Here is a 22,025-nt window from a genome sequence, read left to right as displayed (position 1 = left end):
CTGACCAGGTTTCATGAAGCTGTAGTAGATAATACCAGCCTGGATCACCAGACACCCTTTACTTTTTTTGATGAATATTCAGTTTTGGACTGTGTTCTGGCACTTCATCTTTATCCAACCATTGTGATGAATGCTTGCGACTGACAAAAACAATTGATTTTTCATCACACATAACAATATGGAGTAGAAATGGTACTCCTGTATGTCATGACAGCAAAGAAAGGCAAGTTTCGAGATGATTTCTCTGCTGATGCTCATTTTATTCACACGGAACCCATCTATCCAGCTTCTTTACCTTGCTGATTTGTTTCAAATGATCCAATGTTGTTGGAATAGTAACATCAAACCTTGCTGCTAATTCACGCATAGGTTGAGGTGGATTCTCTTCCACTACAGCTTTTAGCTCATCCTTATCCACATTGGTCTCAGTTGCCCACGTGGCTCATTTTCAAGATAAAGTCACCAGAATGTAACTTCTCAAACCATCAATGTACTGTGCATTCATCAGCCACATCTTTCTCACTTTGGTGATGTATACAGCTATCTGTGCTGCATTTGTTCCATGACAGAACTCATATTATAAAATAACACGAATTTTTGACTTATTCATGGTTTCACAAAAATTGCTCTAAAAAAATCTGAAAGATAATCACAAGCTAAAGTATGTGTTTGAAAGACTGAGGGTGTACCTTCACAATAAACATAAAACAAGAAGTGTCAAAGTGAAATGTCAAGAGATACAGCTGTCAAACTTAGTACTTAAGGAAACAGTTCATACTTACTGACCTAATAATTAACTTTACACAGCTATCATTTTTCTGGTGGGAACACTTAACATCCACTCTCTTAACATTTTTCAAGAGTACGATATATTATTCTTAACTGCAGTCACCATCTACGTGTACAACATATCTCTTGAACTTATTCTTCTATTTACCTGAAACTTTGTATCCCTTTATCAGCATCACCCTAAACTCCTCAGCCTTTGCTAAACACCATTCTACTCTTTAGCTCTACAAAGTCAACTTTTTTAGATTCCCCACATGAGTGAGATAATGCAGTATTTGTCCTTCTCTGCCTGGCTTATTATTTCACTTAACATAATATCCTCCAGGTTCATCCATATTGTCACAAATGCAGGATTTCCTTCTTTTTAATGGCTGAATAGTATTCCATTGTGTGTGTGCATGTATATAGACACACAAATGCTGTGTGTGTGTGTATATATATATATATATATATATATATATATAGCATTTTCTTATTCATCTGTTGATGGACACTTAGGTTGATTCTATATCTTGGCTATTGTGAATAATGATGCAGTAAACATAAGAGTGCAGGTATCTATTTGATAAACTGATTTTATTTCCTTTGCATATATTCCCATTAATGGGATTTCTGGCCATTTTAATTTTTTGAGGAAACTCCATATTGTTTTCCATAATAGTTATACTAACTTCTTAGCATTTTTGAAGACTTTCATTTAAGCCTTTTTTTCTGAAGCACTGTTTCCCCCCCCAATTAAACATGATCATACCATATACACAGTTTAACATCTTGCCTTTTAACTTAATACCATGACACAAAATTTCATATATTGCATTGTCTTGAAATCATCGTTTTTAATAAGTACTAACCATTCCATTAAGTAAGTGGATGTGCCCTAATTTTACAATTCCCTATTCTTGGACATTTACATTATTTCTATTTTTTTCTAGTTTAAATGTCACTATGACGAAAGTCTTTGCATATAAAGCTTTTCTGTGTTTAAGATTATTTCTAGAGTCCTAGCAGTAAAATTAATGGGTCAAAAGACATGCAGAAAGTAAATTTTTGAGGTAAAGCATCAATCCAAGTGCTATATGAAGTAAAATATACCACCTTAAGTGCAAAGATTTGTCCATTAGCTCTGATGCTAACAAGTGATTGCTAAAATCTTATAAAGTTGTAGAAAACTGTACAAACTGACAAATTCGAGTAAGTTAGTGTTGCACCCACTAGTATTACACTTCTTTATTCACATAAGTATATGGCTTATCCCTTATTAATTGAGCTTAAATTCTTAACCTTACCTAGATCTACCATCAGAAGGCGAGTGAGAGCTGTGTAGAAGGTTGTTCGACACCTGAAGTCACTGAGACTGTAACTGTCATTGATGCCAAGAAAAGGGAAGTGTTCACTCTAATGAAAGCAAAAGAGCAACCAAAGTTACTAATGCTTTACCTAAACTATCTGGAAAATTCTAGTCATTAATTAAGGAAATAAGACTTACCGTGTGGTTTTTTAGCATGAATTTCACAGCATCTATCTTCACAAGTTTTTTTAAAAGGATATAGGTAATAAAAGTTAAGGAATCTGGGGAAATATATTTATCTTATCAACATATAATAAAAATAACACTGAATTATAGTGGCATCAATTTCTACTTATAAAGAATTAGTATTATTTCTAAAGAGTACTCCTATAGAAATGTCTTTCATTCTGTTAGGAATGATAATCTATTATTAACCAGTGCAATTACTTTTTCTATCTTATACATATTCTAGTTATGGAAAGGAAGAATGAATTTTATAATTAAGACAAGAACTCCTTTACTATTAAAGTCTTGATAGTGGAAAATTAAAACTGACCCTTTTTACATTTTGGGTGTAACTTGAGAATTCCTTCTTACTTAGTATTATTTCATAATAAAATAATTATAAAAGACCCTTAATAGGCTATAAAGAGAAAATTATTCAATTTTACAAAACAATAAACTCAGCAGAAATCCAAGATCAGAATATAATTAGAAGAGGACATAGCAGATTGTATATCATCCAAGTGTTGAAGGACAGCTTTAAGGAACTAATATTTCTCAAGTGCCTACTATGTATATGTCATTTTTCATGTTAATTCACCTAATTTTCACAATTACATTGTTAAATATTATTTATTATTTCTATTCCATAAGTATGGAAACAGAAGCTAAGAGAAATTAAGTTACTTGCCCAAGATTACACAGCTATGTATTGATGGTGCTGGGGTCCGAATTGAGGTTGGACTCCAAAGACCATGTTCTTTCTACTGTACCACATTATCACTGGAACAGTTCAACTCAGAATGAAAATGAAGTTGAGAAATCATAAACATGAACACAAAGCCTAAATAATTTCTGGTATGATGTGGGTTCTAAGCACATCTACTCAATATGCAAACACCCTCTTCTCTTACTTTGCCATAGTCATACGTTTTCTACTATAGCTAGAGCATCTCTCATACCCATTCCCTCATACTTATTCATGTCTTTCTTGAAAGCTATAATAATCTTATATGACTTCATTCATGTTACAATGAAAACACTGGCTCCTCTCTTTCACATCATCTCCAAATATAGAACTCAGTATATTGCCTCTATATAACAGCACTGAAAAGTATGATCTAAATTTTAGGCACTCAGGTGTGGGTGTCAGAGTGGAAACATAACTGCAACATGAGTCAGGAAACCTGGGCCTGACTATACCATTCAATAAGCTGGAGGAGTCTAAGTAATACACTCAGCTCATCTCAGCCTTAATTTCTCTCTCCAACAAATGAGGATGAGATTTATGCACAAGCTACCTTCCAGGATTGTTGTAAAGATCAGATGATGCAAATATCTTTGCCAATTATAAACCAGGGAAGAAGACAGGAAGATGCAGAGAATTTATAGAATGTGTACTATTTTGCAGGGCTAATTCTCACAATTCCATGAGATAGGTAGTATCACTTCTATTTTTCAGATGAGGAAACAAACTAAAAAAAAAAAACTTTCCAAAAGACAAACAATTACTATAATTTAGATTCAAGTCCCTCTGATTCTGAAGCAACCACTCCAGTTGCATATTAAGCATGTATATGTGGCTCACCTCCATATTAGACTATAAACTTTCAAAGTGCAGGGACTGCATCCATGCATTTTCCTCAGTGCACTGCTCAGTGGATGCTCCATGCACTGCGTTTTTCTGGTAGTCTGAAGGACAAAAAGATCAGGGATGATATGTATCACGTTTTTCCCTACCTCCAAAGATGCAGATTAGATGATTTTTCTCAGTCACTGAGCAGAAGACCTGCCACTCAAACTTCACTCAGTTAAGCAGTGGTGGGGATCAATAAACTTGGAAATATCTTAAGTAATTACTAAATACAATTCTCTTAAAATTGCAAAGTTAAAAGTGACAGGGTCTATGGGTAATAAGAATGTTGCCATTAATAGGACTCTTCCTGTCAGTGCTGTTAATAAACAGCAAGTCATGTTTTGACAACAGAATATTTATGGAAGCAATAAACAGAACATTCACAGGAAGAATCTCATCTGCCAAAGACACATTTTCTGCAGAACTGCATCTGTGCACTTTGTACCAAGGCCAGGTTCACTGCCTTTTAATTACATTCTAAAGAAAAAAATGATTAAAAATGAATTTTTACATTTTTCAATAAAGAAAAAAATGGGAGTTCATTTGAATATTTATATTCTCTTATAGGAATTCTATTCAAAGCTAGTCATTGTCTCCTTAAGCAGGCTATAATGTTTTTTAAAATAGGCAAATGGATACATCATCTTTATGATCTTTATACTTTCATCTTATTCTTCTCTAAGAGACTAGGGTTCTTCTAAGTTATGCCATTTTAGTTGGGTGGGAGGATTAAACAAATTATGGTAGTACTAGGTTAGATTTCAGTGGCCTATTCCAAATAGTTCATACCAGTACATATGGTATCGTGGTAACAGAAATAGCAACAGTACTAAGACTCTTGAGTAGTAAGAAAGAGAATTTAGGAAATGTCACACATGGAACATGTAAATTGAAAAGCCAGTATTCAAATCCAGGTCTGTCTGACTCTTTTCACTTGGTTATATCACATTCATTTGATTTTGAAGGAGCTGGTATTCTTCCAGAGACCACTAGCTTTTTAAAATCAACTGAAACTGGAACCAGGTCCTAGAAAGGACAGGGAAACCTTTTCTTTTAGGAGGGACAGATTCATTAATGAGCTATCATCACATTCTACAGTCTAGCTGATTGTAACTCATTAAACAAAATTTCCAGAAAATTTCTCTCTCTATCCATGTGCTTATAAAAATACTGAAGATGAAAATTTATTGATCACTAGTGCATGATAAATGAAGAAAGGCAAGAAAAGGACGAAAGAATGGCATATCTTACAGATGGCTGAAAATCTGTATCCTTTGAAGAGGGGGAATAACTAAATTGAGAATGAACTCGTTTCGTAGGTTACATGAGTACTACACACTTTAGTAGCTAATTGACACAGTAGAGCCAAGTATGACTTCAATTCACGGTATTGGGCCTCTACTGAGTATTTACCATATTTTATCAAATCCAAAATGTCATTGGATGTTTTTTAAAAAGCCATTTATTTTATGTACTACTAAGAAAGAAAAAAGGGTGTTAAAATAGCATCAATTGTAAGATATACTCCATTTATAGAAGTATTAAAATGTGAAAAATTTGTTTTAGAATTATAGTAGTATACTAAATAGATATTTGGTATTCACTAAGTACAAGAGAATGGGTAATGATACTGATCTAGGAAAATATTCAAGAGCCATACATGTTCACAGATAGTTTTGGCCGACAGAATTAGATCCTGATAACAAAAAAAAGTTCAGAGATAAGAATATTACATGTCAGAGATTATAGTAGGTAGATTATAGGTACAAAGTATAGTTACTGAAATGTAAATTTAGTTATTTCAGAAGTAGGATTATGCTCATGAACCCTACTAGACTTAAAAAATCCATATAGGTATAACCAAGATGAAGCATCTTAAGGTATACTAAGAATTATTTATAAAGAATAGGAATTAAGGCTTAGTCACTCAACAGAGGGGTAACAATATGTTCTAAATGCCCACTGTATGAAGTTTTGAAACTATGGAGAAAGGAAAAAACATCTAAATCTCTAATAATTTATAATCTAATAGAAGACAGGACTAGCAAATACTAAACTATGATATATTCATACCCAGATATATAGATAAAAACAAGCTGAGAACATTAAGAAAAATAAATGATGGGAAAGAAAATAAAAGGAATTAATATTTTGTGAGCACTAAAGGACTCAGGATTATGACTATTTCAGGATGGCTTTACTAAGTCTTTAGCAGGAACTAAAATATTGGAGAGACCAAGTTGAGTTTACAGTATGTCAAATAAGGGAGAATGGTTTATGTGGTGATTCAGTGAAAGATAATGAAGGGTGTCAATGGGAAGGTAAAATAAATTTCCTTGGCCCAAGTATAAAATACAAATTGTGGATGAGTGGTGAATCAGGAAATTAATTACGGGAACTCAGTAAGTCAAGTACTGTGAAAGGACTCAAATTCAAATCAATAATTTTACTTGACCTAAGAAGCAAGTGGAAGTGATTCTGGGCTTTTGGAAGAGAAATGATCAGATCAAAACAATACTCGAGGAAGGTCATCTTGTGAAGCAAGTAGCTAAAGAACCTGATGAAGGTCTTGAATAAGGGATCTAGAGAAGTAGAGAGGATTCTCATACCTGATTCTAGTATAAAAAGAAACAACAAACAGAGGAGATAAATTATGGGATAACTTTTCCATGGCTGATAGAGATAGAAAACAAAGAAATAAACATTTCTTTTGATGAGAAATGTTAATAGAAGTATGCCTGAGGGATGTACACTGAAACTAGTTTTATTTAACACTCTCACAAACCATCTGGAGATGCTGGTATTCAGTGACATAAAGCAATGCATTTTAATACTGTTTCACAAAAGCAGAATGACTGCTGTTTATTAATAAACAGTTCCTATAACAGACATATCAAATTTTACTTCCATTCTTCACCCTTATTTCATTTTACAACTTTACTTTATCTCTCATACTCTATTTTTTCCTGACCCCCTCAAACCACATTCAGGATTCCCAGTGGTGGGAAGGTCAGAGACAGGGTGAGGCTGTCTGGTTTGCATATTACTTGGTAAGTTTCAAAGTTGTATATTTAATGGCTTGTATATAAGCTTATGTCTAAATGATTTTGAATAAGAAGGGCTCCCTCAAAACAGCCATATCACCATGTTATGTACCACATTATTTTTAATGTATGGAAAATTAGTATGTATCTTAAACTATGTTAATAAAACAACTAACTTTGCACCTTAGGAGAAGTAAATGAAGTCTCGAGTCAAGGTTCATTCTGTCAGAATTTAAAATAAGTGAGGGCAAGGTTTGTCACTTTGCCCTGTACTTTTAGCAAATGCTTAATAAATACTTGCTGAATTGGAAAATGCCAATAAGATAAAGTAAATCATTAAGATGAGGATGGAATTAAATTTAAAAATCACTATTTTACTCTGATTCAATGTTGTATCTGGATAAGGATGCAGTTCTAGTTATTTCACGTAAGCAAGAAAAACAAAGACAAATGAAGCTGGGAAAGGTATGGAGTTGAAAATGAAATCATGGCCGGGTGCGGTGGCTCACGCCTGTAATCCTAGCACTCTGGGAGGCTGGGGCAGGCGGATTGCTCGAGGTCAGGAGTTCGAAACCAGCCTGAGCAAGAGCAAGACCCCGTCTCTACTATAAATAGAAAGAAATTAATTGGCCAACTAATATATATATAGAAAAAATTAGTCGGGCATGGTGGTGCATGCCTGTAGTCCCAGCTACTTGGGAGGCTGAGGCAGAAGGATTGCTTGAGCCCAGGAGTTTGAGGTTGCTGTGAGCTAGGCTGACGCCACTGCACTCACTCTACCCTGGGCAACAAAGCGAGACTCTGTCTCAAAAAAAAAAAAAAAAAAAAAAGGAAAATGAAATCATGGTCATCAAGTAGCTTTGATAGAAAATTTGACTTAACAAAAACCAAAATGATTAAAATAAACTAATAGATAAATAGATTTATGATGTATATGGATAGGAATTATATTCACCAAATTATAGCATACAGGAACTAAGGGTATAGTCCCAAAGTCTTAGAGAGTTAGTCTGAAGCCAAATGGAGGAATCACAGAAAACTAGAGCCAGATTCATGGGTATGTGAGCTGCATACTCGCATAAGGCCCTATGCTTAGAAGGGCTCATGCTTGGTTTAATGCTCTGCTGTTGAGGTCTTGAAATTCTTAGTAATTTTTGAACAAAGGACTCCACGTTCTTCATTTGGTACTGGGCCTCATGAATTATGTAAGTGGTCTTATAGTAACATGGAGAAGATATTAGTCCTGAGAATTTTGAAGTTAACAGTATCAATAAGATGAAAAAAGAGTTTGGATAAATGAATAAATTGATGAACCCTAGAATTCTACTATAGGGTTTGTTTTTAAAAAGTTAAAGATACTTTGGGGTTTCTCAAACTTTTGAGGATTATGTAATAAAGGGCAACTAACTACCAACACAAGGCCTGATAGAGAATGAAATTTCCTTTCTCATTATATATCTGAAACCCAAAGTGAGATGTTATTGCTGTAAATTTGAGTAAACGAATTACAGTAATACTCATCAATTCTTTTTCAAAGGAATTAAAACCTGTAATAATGATTAATGAACAAACAGAATTTTGGATGAAATGTAACACTTTTCTCCCTCTTTCTCAGCATTTAACCACTTCAGTACGAGTGTCGACTATAGTCGATAGCCACAGATGAACGCGTACAGCGACTTTAGCCGACAGCCGTGATATGAAGGCGCACAGCTGAGCATCAACTTTAGCCGATAGCCGTGATGTGACTTTTCTAATTTTTCATTTATCAAAATAAAATTGTGAACATTTAAAAATAACATAATGAAAACATATATGGATATGTTACCTATTCTGATTTACATTACAAGTAAAGTTGCCTGTAAAGTAAAACAAGCTTTCAGTGCTTTAAAGCTTTCCTCATCACACAAGAGCAAAACGGATCTGTTGTCAATGCACAGCACAAACCATCATGGGGACTATGAGTGCCGGCTGTGGGCAAGGTTTCTCAGCCAGTGAGCACCGTACAGAAGTAGTTACAGTAAGTATACTCGATTGCTCTGTATGACCCTTATTCTCTCTCTAGTTTTCCCAGTAACTTCCTTGTTCCAATCACTTGAACAATCTCACCCCTTGCCCATATACATAGCAACTAGAATTTATGACCAGAAAACATTTCAAAGAGAAAGAAAGATCCTCAAGTATTGAACTGGATTGTGGAGGACTAGCCCTGGACGGAGCCATTTCAGCTCTATGCATGTTAGAAAAAGCTATTTAGAATCAGGAATTATTGAAATTTAATCTTGGAAATTTAGAGTATGTTTAAAAGCTACTAAAATATATTTACTAAATGTATTATATATGCCTATGTAATGAATCCAATCAGAAAACACAGACTTTGTCAAAAAGGTCACTGGATATTAAAATTACAATATTCTTAGTAATTTGAAAAGCTTCAGATTTGGCAAACAGTAATTTTGGGGTAAACTGAATAGGCTATCCATTTATAATCTGGGGACTTAAATGATCCATATTATTATTCAGGGAAGTAGACTATCTCTAAAAATGTCAAGTCTGTCTTTTCCTAGTGAGTCCTATGAAGAAGCATCTATGTGAGAAGTACTGGACTTTTCTGCTCTGGACATATAATTCAGCTCTATTTTCTAATTACCAAAGAGTAGAAGTTCTTGAAATAGGAAATATGATCCTGGAGCCACCAACGTCACTGGAGGCTTGTTAAAAATGAAAATTCTCAGAACATCTCCTGAAACAGAAATTCTGGGGAGTGGGGCCTAGCAATATGTGTTTTAAAAAGCATTCACATTCTGATGTTCCCTAAAGTTTGAGAGCATTACCTTAAGGCAACTGAAGGCTTTTTAAAAAACTTCCTAAAAAAAAAAACAAAAAAAACACACCAAGGATTCTTTTGTGATTTCAATTTCTAAACAAGTGGTCCAATAAAAGAGCACCGAAGTTCAGAGACTGGCTTTGAGCACCAAAAGCACTAAGCTTCACCTAAAGCAAATAAAATGGAAAAAAACCCCAAAAAGCATGCAAAGACATACACTATAAATAAGAAACACTTAAAAACTCCATAGTAAGGTAACATGCTTTTCATTTACTTGTTACTAATATTTTAATAATGATATTTTAAATATTAATACATAAACATTTCCATTAATAGGGGCCTATAGATGATTTTATCTCACATAACTGTTTCTATTGCTGAAGAATGCCATCTTATATTTAACACAGAAATAATGTATAGCTTTAAAACCAATATTAAAAAATACATTATAATAAAGAAATCGATTGGAAACAACAAAACATGCATTAGGTAACCAGTAACTGCATCAAAATAGATATACCACTCACATATTCCATTATGTAAATGAATTCAAAAATATTTCATGACTGATCAGCTAGAAGGGACATAATGATTTATAATTCAAATAACTGAGCACCGAAATCAAATTGAGCTAATATATATTTCTAAATATGCAAACCTGAAATAATTGTTAAAAAATATAAATCAGTGTACCCATGTTGAAATCATTTGTATCCTTTGATTTAAAATGTTTAGCTTTTAAACTTTTATTTAATAAGTTTTCTGAAAATATGATTTTTTATTAACTTTAAGAAGTGCTCAAAAGCAATAAACAGCTTGTAAAATAAAAGGTTATAATATTTGGATTAAAGAATGTATAATAGGTTTAATGTGATAGAAAAAGGATTTTAAATAGCAGATACAAATAAATTAGGCATTATGCAAATTATACTAAAAAGAATACAAATCAAATTAATTTTATATTAAATATCAATTTCAACCTAAAAAATAGGGTAAATCTAAACAATAGATAAGTGCTATAAAATAACTGAGGTTCTTTGCAGATAATGTGCTCTCAAAGTAATTCACTATGAAAAGGCCAGAGTTTGCAATACTAGGAAGTACTTATAAGCCACTTCATATGTTAGAAATAAAGAGTATTTCAGCATTATTATCAGGAAAAAATACGGGTTGAGTTTTTTTTTAATAAGAAAAAATACATATCTTAAAAAGCCAAAATGACCACTGGAATTGGGTTGTACATCACTTTCCAGTAAAAAGGAAAAACAGCCTGGACAGGTGTAATTTATCATTTTTCTGATTTAATATCAAAGAAATATATTAAAATAATAAAAAGAATCCTGAAATCCTCAAAATTTGTAGTGATAAATAGCCCTCCCTGTCTTTATTGCATTATACCTACTAACAGAAATATTGCATGGTGGATTTTGCCAGACAAGGACGATTATTTTCCAATAAAAAGTTGCATATTAAATTCCAGCACAAAAGTGGGTGTCTAATACTTTGGAAATCTTTTATGGTTTACCAAGGAACACAATTTTAAACTTAACTAATACAAACATATTCCTGGAATGAACCTACATTAAAGGTTTCTATTCAATGCCACCCATTTTCAGAATTTGTCCTAATATTAAAATATAGCTAATCTTAGGGCTTAACTAAAGCAACACTTATCTTTCACAATACCTATATATTTGATAGTTAACATATAAATGACAATCTACATGGTTCTCTCTCATTGGTAGAAATATGATAACAGTATCAACTATAATCTAGTAAGAAAGGATAATTCCTAGTTTTAAATTTTAAAATATCTGCTAGAGAGATAAATCTAAACATTTAATGTGTAATGGGAAATCTTATTTTAGAGTAGATTAGATGTTGATCGGTGGGGCCGATAATCAAAGAAGTAGTCAAAAAGCTTATTATTGTCTTCCTATTATTCCTTTGTGCCTCTCAACTAATGAAAATGATGTTCTTTTCAACTGAAAAATATTAAAAACACGTTTACTCATAGGAATTCAGTTTTTATATGGTAATATTTTTAGAACATTTTGACTTCCTTAAAATTAGTTACATGCTTTTTTTAGAATAAGAGATTCTGACAACTATGAAAAACCATGAACTAAAACAAATGTGATTGCACACTTTTTTGTTTTTTTCCTGATAAAAATGACCCAGAGGAGATGGTTGCATACTTTCTTATGTAACTATTTCTTAAACTGAGTGACTATAAATATAACTTTAGTTAGGCATCTATATATCCATACACAGTCAATTATGACTCTGACTAAATGCTTCATAGTAAGCAGCTAATACAAACCTTCCAAAACCATGCATTTACAAATAAGGCTAAATGAAAAGCCTTATTTTAAAAAGGAACTTAAAAAATGATAAACAAGGAAAATATCTGGCTAATAGAATATACTTGTTAGGTTGTTTATATATATAATATCAGATATACAGTGAAAAGGATATCCAACAGAAAGGTCATTTAGGAACTGAAGAGTCCTTGAAATTACAGGCTCACATCTTCCCCAGTATTTAAGGTTTGTAACACTAAATATGAAAAAAAGTCTTTATTGCTTACATAGGAAGAACCAGAGCAATACACATAAACTTATGTAAGTTTGATGACCTAAATAACAAATATCTCACAAAATAAAAAGCAGTTCAGAAACAGTTTCTATTCTATTCTTCTTATAGCACATTCAAAATTATATGCAACCAGTCTACAATGAACATTGCTCTCCAAATGGTCTATAATTCTATACATTTAGTTTTGTGAATTAAATAGTTGCCTAAGAGTTTCAAAGAAGAAACATTAAGTTTGTATCCAAAACAAACATATTAGGGAGTGAACGCAGGAGTCATAAAGGAAGTCAAATAAAGGCTCCCAGCTACTGCCAAAAAATGAACCTCTAATTGTGGCTCTGAAACTCACTTCTTATGATCATGATTGTTTATCTAGTTTTGTTCTCTGCAAGCAAGAGCGTGCTGTCTATCTGTTACACAGATAAGTGGGGTGCCAAATGGAGGCATAAAAGTTTAGTCTAAGTGTACAGAGTTAGGTCTATGACTAGAAGATGGTTAATTCTGCTAATATTATAAGTACAAATTTAAAGACAGTTTCCATGAATGTATCTCTGATAGCCATAGGTTCCTGTTGGAACTAATGAATGCCTTGTCTTAAAGCAATCAGACCTCTCTCAGTGATTCCAATTTGCAATAATTTCTTCAGTTGGTATTTGAAATTGGATGTTTTCTTTTTAATTTAAAAAAAAAAATGCTATCCAACTGACCTGAAAAGTCAAGGTCTGTTAATCCTTTTAAACCATGTTCTGATGCTACTCACTGCAGTTGTACGGAAACTTGACAAATTACAATGTCTGTTGGACGGTGAGTTTTCAATATGTGAAATTAAGTTTCAATTAAGAACAATGATAACATTCTAAGAATTAAAACATAATTTAAAAATATTTTTTATTAAAATTAATATCTATAAAAAGATTAAATACAGTAAAAATATCTATTAGATTAAAACAATAACAAAAGAAAACTTAAAGACCAAAATAGGAACTTACATTTTTGTCATGAATGTTTCTAGAACGTGGTTGTCATCTGTTATTCCTAAGACTTCTGACATACGTGCATATACCTGCATGAAAACATTACATTGTTAAAACTTTATCATTAACATATATTTTCAAAAGACTATTTGAATTCAACAAATGTAAAATTTAATACACTGCTGTAATCATACTAAAACAGGGAGTGGGGGTGAGAGTAAAGGAAGGATTTTTTAAAAAGCTTTATAATTTTAAAATTTGCTAATGTTTTACTTCAGAAAGTATTTATCCTGTTTTGAAATATACACACACACTTACATATCCACACATCCATTTTACTCATACCATACCACATAATTTTTTTTCTCTAAGTGGTAAACCACTCCCTTTTTGAAAATGGGAGTAGGTATGCAAAAGGTTAGAAAGTAGAATACCTCAACAAAAGGCTCCAATATTTAAAAATCTCCATCTATTCCAGATTTCAGCAAAATATCAACTATTTCAGGACTACTTAAGGCAGTTATTAAAATAAGGATGTAAAAAATCAAAGGAAGTTAAGGAATTTACAGAAATTCTCCTTAAATATCACCTAACTCTTAAACTTCCCCAAATATAGAGGTAGATCTTACTTTTCATGTTGAAAATGAAATCCCAAGCTCCGGGATTCTCTGTTGAAAACATCAGGGTCTGGGAATCCATTAAGCTTCCAATTAGGGAGTGTTGGTTGCAGAGTTTGGGGTGCAACATTTCAGTCTCAATCCAAGCCACATTGAGCTTATAAACATATATCCCACTTTAAGTGGGAAAATGCCACTGGCAGCCAATGGAATATTATCTACTAGCCTGGCAAGGCTGAGAGGTGGGTTGACACCTCCATACTCCCTGATGCTCTGGTGTGATTCCAGGACATCCCTGCCAGACACCAGCTGTATGGGATTTCTCTTCTGTGATTTGATCCCCTGTGATTGTGTCTTCTCACTTTTTCCTGATACGCCTAATTTCCTATGTAGGGAAACTTAGCTTGTACACCCTCTGCCTTTTGTTTTTTATATCTAAACACCAGCTTGATATACTGCCATAGGTCATTAGGTAAGATTAAAACCATAGGGGTACCACAAATCACCCAGTTATAGGGCCATACAGGGGAGGAAAGCTGTTCACTGCAGAAATCTCATATTTGGATTTTAAACACCATTCAAGCTTGTGTTCCAGGCTTTTAAACTGACTCTCCTATGTCTGGAAGGCTCCTCCTCAGGCTGATAGAGTACATCAAAGGGAGAAAAAAAGAGGGAGAGAAGGAGGGCTTGGATATAGAGGGTGAGAGAAAGAAAGTTGGGGGCAGAATGGTGGAGAGGAGAAGCTGGCAGGGAGAGAAAGGAAGACTGAAATTCAAATTCCTACTGATTCTTCCGCTAACTCCTGAGCCCTACAGAAAAGCATTTCAATGGCTATATATCTATGACTTTGCCCCTGAGAGTAGGCCCTCAACTCTTACAAGATTAAAGTTATCAAGTTATCACTGTGGCTTATAAGATGTTTTGGGGAAGAGGGAGATAAGTAGAGACTTATCATCAGTACTCAATAATCAGAAACTTTTAAGCACACAGAAGACTCAAGTGAAGAACAGTATGTAGAATGGGAACTTTCCCTCAGCTCGCCATGATCCAAAACCTCTCTCACGTGATAACAGTATTTGAATTGGGAGGAATTTGGACTTTGAGATGATAGTCTGCCATTTTCCTCCTTTGCTGGCAAACTAACAAATTTCTCTTTCCTTCTCCTCAACCACTTGTCCTCGTTCTTCTGATGCAGCCTCTTTGACAGGTGCTCTCTGGGTGGGGCAATGGACACCTTGGTGAAATGGCACCCCAAAGCAGGGGAATAGCTCTGGGCCAACCTGTGGGTTTTCGCTGGAAGGAGTGGCTTCTTTTTGGGGTGAGAGTACAGGATGGTCTTAGCAGCTATCAGAGCCTTTTTTAGCCCCAGAGAACTCCCAGCCCTGTCTCCCCAAAGTAGGTGCAACTCTCTGCAACCTGAACTGAGGTGAGGGGAAGGAAATGGATTTGGGAAGTGTCCAGATGCCATGGCCATTTATTTGTTTGTTTCGATAGAGAGACAGCTCCTTAGTGAAGATTTCTTCAGGCTATTGCCTCTTCTGTTAATCTGTCTTGCTGCTGGGTTTGTCATCCTAAACCTTGTTTGGTGCTGTATATGATTTCTGAATTTACAAAAACTGGTCTCTCAGATCACCTATAGAGTGCAAATAATAGCTCCACATTCAAAGGTCCCATGTTTCTTTTCTAACCCAGCCTCGTATTGGACATTGTATACATGGCGACGACAGTCCATTTCACCTTGTCAATCCTCCCTATTATTGTTGCTTATGACTCTTTTTGCCTGGTAATGTGCTGTTGTAAATATACTGCCAAAGCTTTACAATGACACACAAAAGTATAAAATGTTCCATCTGAAACGTTGTCCCAATTCAGCAGGAAGTAGACTGAGGATTACATTGCCCTTCCTCCCATAGCTATGGAAGCCTATAATTGAGAGTGGGGACTATGTAACAGAGGGAATGGCCTAGAAAAAAATGGCAAAAGATGTTTTCTGTCTCTTTAAAACTTCCCCCACTCTTTTTGGGAACTGAGACCTGCATCCCTGCCTTGGGCAGGTGGTTGGGAAGGGCAGGGGAATGTCTTTTGTTCTTTGTGCAGCAGGAGATAGCTTAGCTAAACTGTCCAGGCCTGGAGCCAGAGGTCTCAGTGGGCTTCCCAGGTGGGCGAAGGTCACAGCTTTTTCTTTGGCAGAGATGGGATGATTAGAATCATTAACGACAATAGCCTGGAACTGAGGGACCTCCCTTTAAAAGCACTGTATTTGTGCTCATGTTTATAGTCTGCCAGTTTCCTTCTTTGGTGGCAAAGTAGTAAATTTCTCTTTTCCTCTTCTCAAAAAAAAAAAAGAAAGAAAAGATAAAAAATAATTGGGTTTCTTGGAAAATCCGATATAGATATGATTAATGGCACACAAAGCCCTTCACAATTTGGCCCCAACCTACCTTATCTTCCACCATTTCCATCTCAACCCACAATAAAATACTGATGGATCACTGAGGCTTCTCATGCAATTTCAGATTTCTATGTGTTCACATGCTGTTTATTTTGCTTGTATCAGCCGCCTTCTTCCTCTTCCCCTGATTCAAAAGTTATCTCCTCTGAAGCCTTCCTTGCCTTCCCAGGCACGGTGAATTGCACTCTTCTTTATGTTCCCACAACGTCTAGTCCATTCCTCTTATCACGGTGCTTTTCACATTGTAATTGTTTGGGTGTCTATCTCCCCTACTACACTGAGACCTTCTTGAGGAATGATACTGTGCCTTATTCTTTGTGTTCCAGCACCTAAGGCAACATTTGTCAAGTGAATATTATGTGTGTGTTTAATGTATAATGGCAAAAGTCATGATCTGGATCCACTAGGACTATAATATAATGTGAATATTACACAAATAATAAAAAAATGAAGATTTTTTTCCTTTTAAGCATATATTGGATTCCATGGACAAAAGACATAGAATCATAAATTACAACAGAAAAAGAAAAGCAGTTATAAAGAGAAGCTTGTATTGTTATTTTTAACTTATATCTAGTAGTTGATTATAGGAATTGTTTTGAAACTTTATTTTAGTAGCACCTTTAATGTTTCAAATAGGCCTAGTTTATAAAATTAGGTAACAGTAGGGACTTGATACTTTGTTGTCTGCCCTATTCTGACCACTTTGCTATGTTCCAGGGCCACAGAGTATGCTGTCAACTCTGACTGGAATTTTAAAGGCACTTTCATTTACAAAGAAAGCATAAATGGATATGTTTAAACTAGCTTTACTACATCTCAAAGCACAAATGGTATGTAAGATTATTTTTATAAATAAATATAATTAATCATAAATTCCATGTTTTGACATACTGGTTTTAGAAAGGACATGACCAGGTATTATCTCAACTTACCTATTTTATTTTTGTTGTATTTATCTCTTTCTCTGATCTCGCCTGATTAATTTTCTTATTTTGGACTGTTGTCCAAATGATGACTATTTTGTACTTTTGTAAAATCAAATTTTACATTCTCAGGAGTTTACAAGTGCTACTTTTTATGGTAAAACTCAGAATTAATCTAATTTTTATTTTAATCCTGCTACACTGCATAATAAAAATATAATAACTAAAATGTGATTTTTAACATCTAACATTAAAAATGTATCTTTTAAATTGAAGGTTCCTATAAAGAGAAGTTTTCCTATTGTGCTCCTACCATTCAAGAGAAGAGGAAGTTAAGAAGGCAGGTCTGTTGTCTCTGCTGTCAAAACAGTTTCTCAAAGCATCAGATTTGACCCAATAATATACTAGAAAAAACAGTCAACATTGACACATGGCAGTGCTTTAATCCACAATTATCCTTGTAACTTGCACCATTCCTTTTATCATCCATTAGCTTTGATTCCCATTATCCCATCTAGAACTGTGTCAACGCTTTTGTCCTTGGGGATTTCTCTCCACTACTAGGATCTGACAGTCAAGCTTGAGTACTAAACAGGATCATTACCTCTTAAATCCACTTATCTGATCTACTGAATAGTAAATTGAAAAGCTCATTAAGAGCAACAATCTGATTTGTTTTCACGTGTGACAGGGTCATTTAAAATCAATGTATGATTACAACATTTCTTTTAAAAGACTGTCTCACATTTTCCAGGGCACCTTATCATTCAGAGAATACTGTTATCATTTAGAGAACATGTAGATAATGTAAAAATGCCTCCAAACATTTGGAATTTAATTATCCCATAGACATAGATAATTTGGGGGTGGGAAGTAATTTGTTCAGTGAAGAAATATCTACAAAATTATTTATTATAAAGCACAAATCAATGAAAGTTTTCTATAGAAATTATTATAACACAATATTTAGAGTTTTCAACACTTTTTACAACTTGTATCACTTCACCAAAAATAATTTTTATGACAGCTAGAAGAAACCACATTACAATACCCATTTTACGGAATTGTATAGGAGTTGGCACAGGAATGCAAGAACAGAAAAAAAGTCACTTTTAGTTCATAGATTGTTAATCTCTTATTCAGAATCTATTAAGATAACTTGATTATAATGAAAAATTAGCAAAAATTGAAAAATAAGAGATTAAGTCTATTTGCATTATCATCCTTCAGAGGATGGGCAATACAACAACATTAAGTAAGTGGTCATGCCTTTGGTTATGTTTTACATAGTTCGAGATGCACATGCTGTAACCAAGTTTTTGCCTACCTCAGCCCTCCTTGCTTTTTTCCTTCTTTAATACACCTGCATTTCTCTATTACATTACAAGCTCTTTGAGGGCAGAGATGATGCTCTGTCTTTTGTCTCTCATGCCCACTACTTAACAGACATTTGTTACGTGAATAAAAAGATTATAATATTAAAGTGTATATTTTGGCCAGTTCCATTTCACTTATAATTTTTTAACAAAAGGAAAACAACTCACAAAAGGCATTTTTTTTTGGTTACACAGAATTTTTTTCTGCAAAAATAATATACCAAAAAGCCTACTCAGGGATGAACACTGGTAAAACTGTGTTATTTAAAAAGTTGTGGTTTTAATGCTTAAGTAATATTTCTAGAAGAAGCTCTCCCTATGGATTCAGTAAGAAGAGTTCTCTTCCTTTGAATCTTCAGAGCATCCATTGTCATTAGCTTGTTATTGATACTTCTTGTATCCTATAATAAAATGATCTTTCTGTAGTGTTAATTTTCCACGTGAATGTATGTTTCCTCTACTATTTTAAGCACACACTCCTTGAGGGCAGGGGAAATGTCTATTTCTCTTTACTTCTTTAGAATACTTCTTGATAAACTTAGCAACAGTTTTCACATGAAAAATAACAAAGATAAGGAGGTGCTTACCTTGAAGATTTTCACATGGCACAAAAATGGTTAAAACAAACAAAACCTTAAAATTGGTATTAATAATTCTGAAATCTTTATGGATATGTTCAATTAACATTCTAGTAACAGTCATAAATTGCATTTGATAAAGGCATAAAGCAACTGCTTCAAAATTTCAAGATATAAAATCAAATTAAAAAAATAAAATGGTGATAATAGTAATAAAATAGGAGTTATTTTGAAGATTAAATAGAAGGAAACAAACAACAAAAAACACCAAATTCCTTCTACTTCTAAATTGTGACTGTTTTAGAAGCTAGAAAAATTACCCATTTTAACCAGTCACCTATTTTTCTAGCTCCCAAAATATAGAAAATCATTAGAAATCTAAGAAATTATCATTATGACAGACGTGAGAAGGCATACTCATAAAAAACTTTTAATATGTTTATTTTCTTATCCCTATTTATTTTACTGCAAAGGTTCTTATAAATTTCAGACAAGAGCATTTGGATGTGTATATATATACATATATATTTATATATATAATGCTTCAATGATCTAATACATTTTCTAATTTCTCAACTAATCACATGACAAAAAATTGCCTGTGAATTTGTAGGTAGCTTAATTGATTGTATATACGGTTTTTAAAAGGCAACCAGGTAAGAAAAATTGATGAGGGAATAAACATACAAATAGCAATAAGATTTTGAATTGTAAATTTAATTTAACAAACAAAAGCATGTGCTGTGATAATTTTAAAAATTGCTTTCTTTTTCCAATCCTAATCCTTGGTCTTGGGTATCTGCAGTGTTGTTGCAAATGTTCTACTTATAACTTTGAAGAAACTAATTATGTCAATCCTTAAATTTGAAGTAGATTACAGAACTGGGAAACCCAGAATATTAGTTCCTAAAGGTTGTATGGATATATAATGACAGTCACAGAAATTCAATAACAGCCCTCTATGAAATGTACTCAGAAGCACCACATGAAACAAATTAAAAAGAACTATGAATCTCTCATTCTGTGCAAATAAGAATATAAAAGAAAACACTGGTTCTGTAAGTTTTCATAAGAGCTGTTATAATGAATTAAGATTTTGGATAATGAATCTTTAGAAAATTATAGTAAGTTAATACCCTCAGGCCTTCTATAAATGTTTAAGATGTTATAACTTCTCAACGTGCTTTAGTACATTGTAAGGGGGCTCAATGTAAAAAATTAACAGTGCTGTGGAAGTCAACAATAAAGTATTCTGCCATCAGATGATATACCTTCCCTGAACCAATTTATTCTCAGAAACTCACATCAAATAATACAAAACAGATAACACAAAAAGTCCCCTGAATATTATTGTGAGTTTTAAAATATTATTTCAATCTATTGAAATGACTTATCAATCATGTTTTTAAATGGCTATAATTTGGTAAAACAAAATCCACCACTGGAAAGGATCTAATATAATGAAAGCATTAACATTCCTTAGGAAGAGAATTTAGCAACCCAGCATGAAATCACTTGCATAAAAAAATGAGTTTTCATATTTTTATCTTAGGTTTCTAGTGCCCTTGAGGTCAATTCAGTGCCTTCTATAAGAGACACCCCATCAAAATGAAAGGCGCTTGTAGTGTAGGGAGAAGGAGGGAAAGAAGGAACTAATGGAGCATTTAATGACTTGGATCTAAACTGTTTAGAACTAAAGATACCTAGCTCTTTCATTAACATTTGAATCAGAATAATACATGATAATCACTACAATGAACTTATCACTACATTAAGAGAATTAATGGTACAAATGCCATTGCTACATATTAAATACACTAACAGTGATACTGAATAGATCTGTATTAATCTTGGCTGACTAGTTTTTCTACATCATTTAAAATAACATCAATAAATATGCGACTGAAATTAGGTAGAAAATCTTTTGCCAGATTTTAAAACTGTAATTTATGTTATAAACCAAGTGGTAAAAGGTGAGAAATCTGCTTTCATTCAGTCAAATACAGAATGGCATCTGATAAAGAAAAGCTGGCTATGGAAGTATAAAATAAATACGAATGTTAAGTATTTATTTCAACAAGAATATCTGAACCCACCATCTGTGGTGGCCATCTTGCTAAGGGGGCATGTACCTAACAAATCTCTTAAGAGGCATTCCCAATCTGCTTGAATAAGCTATTGTATAAGAAAACTTGGAGCGACCACTTTGGCCTCACATTTCCTTCGCTCCACATCCTGTGGCACAAAGCATGAACTCAGCAGGCTGGGGTGCAGGGCTGCCTGCTGCCTTGTGATAATCCCCTCTCCCAGTAGGGGCCTCCACTGATGCATAGCTAAGAACATGCTTCCTCTTTTGCTTGCACCCCACTGGGGTTTCCATTCCTAACTTGGGCCCAAATCCAGACTGCTAAGGAAGGTGGAAAAGTTAGAAAGCTCCAGATGCTGCCAGAGATATTTTTGGATTAGTTTCCAAACAATCATTTATTAGAAAGAGGAGTATAGGTGTAGTGTGAAAATCAGCAAGACCAGTAATTTTACAGAGATTCTTTCCCTCCAACCCCCGATCAGATCTAAGGTCTAACTACCACCTGTTCAACAGAAGCTGGCTGTTTGCCTCATTTTCCTTCAGGGAGCCACTGACTAAGGATCTCCACCAGCATGAACCTAATGCCTCCCGACAGGCCTTCACTAGCCAAGAGGG

At 33.9% G+C, this 22,025-nt stretch overlaps 1 protein-coding gene across 4 annotated transcripts in view; it reads right to left on the bottom strand.

Moving 5' to 3' along the window:
* Nucleotides 1-22,025, bottom strand: part of RANBP17 (RAN binding protein 17) — a 361,100-nt gene that overhangs the window by 95,840 nt on the left and 243,235 nt on the right. For all 4 annotated transcript variants that reach the window (XM_012756963.3, XM_075996284.1, XM_012756961.3 and 1 more), the window contains 4 exons: nucleotides 13,391-13,464; nucleotides 12,285-12,365; nucleotides 2,276-2,339; nucleotides 2,076-2,184 (listed from right to left, as the gene is read on the bottom strand). In XM_012756963.3, the coding sequence (XP_012612417.2) occupies nucleotides 2,076-2,184; nucleotides 2,276-2,339; nucleotides 12,285-12,365; nucleotides 13,391-13,464 (328 nt within the window). The remainder of the gene's footprint in view (nucleotides 1-2,075; nucleotides 2,185-2,275; nucleotides 2,340-12,284; nucleotides 12,366-13,390; nucleotides 13,465-22,025) is intronic.

This window comes from Microcebus murinus, chromosome 21 (genome assembly GCF_040939455.1).
Source record: "Microcebus murinus isolate Inina chromosome 21, M.murinus_Inina_mat1.0, whole genome shotgun sequence".
NCBI lineage: Eukaryota > Metazoa > Chordata > Mammalia > Primates > Cheirogaleidae > Microcebus > Microcebus murinus.
The sequence above is the reverse complement of the archived record's forward strand: the minus strand, read 5'-3'. Positions and strand labels throughout refer to the sequence as shown.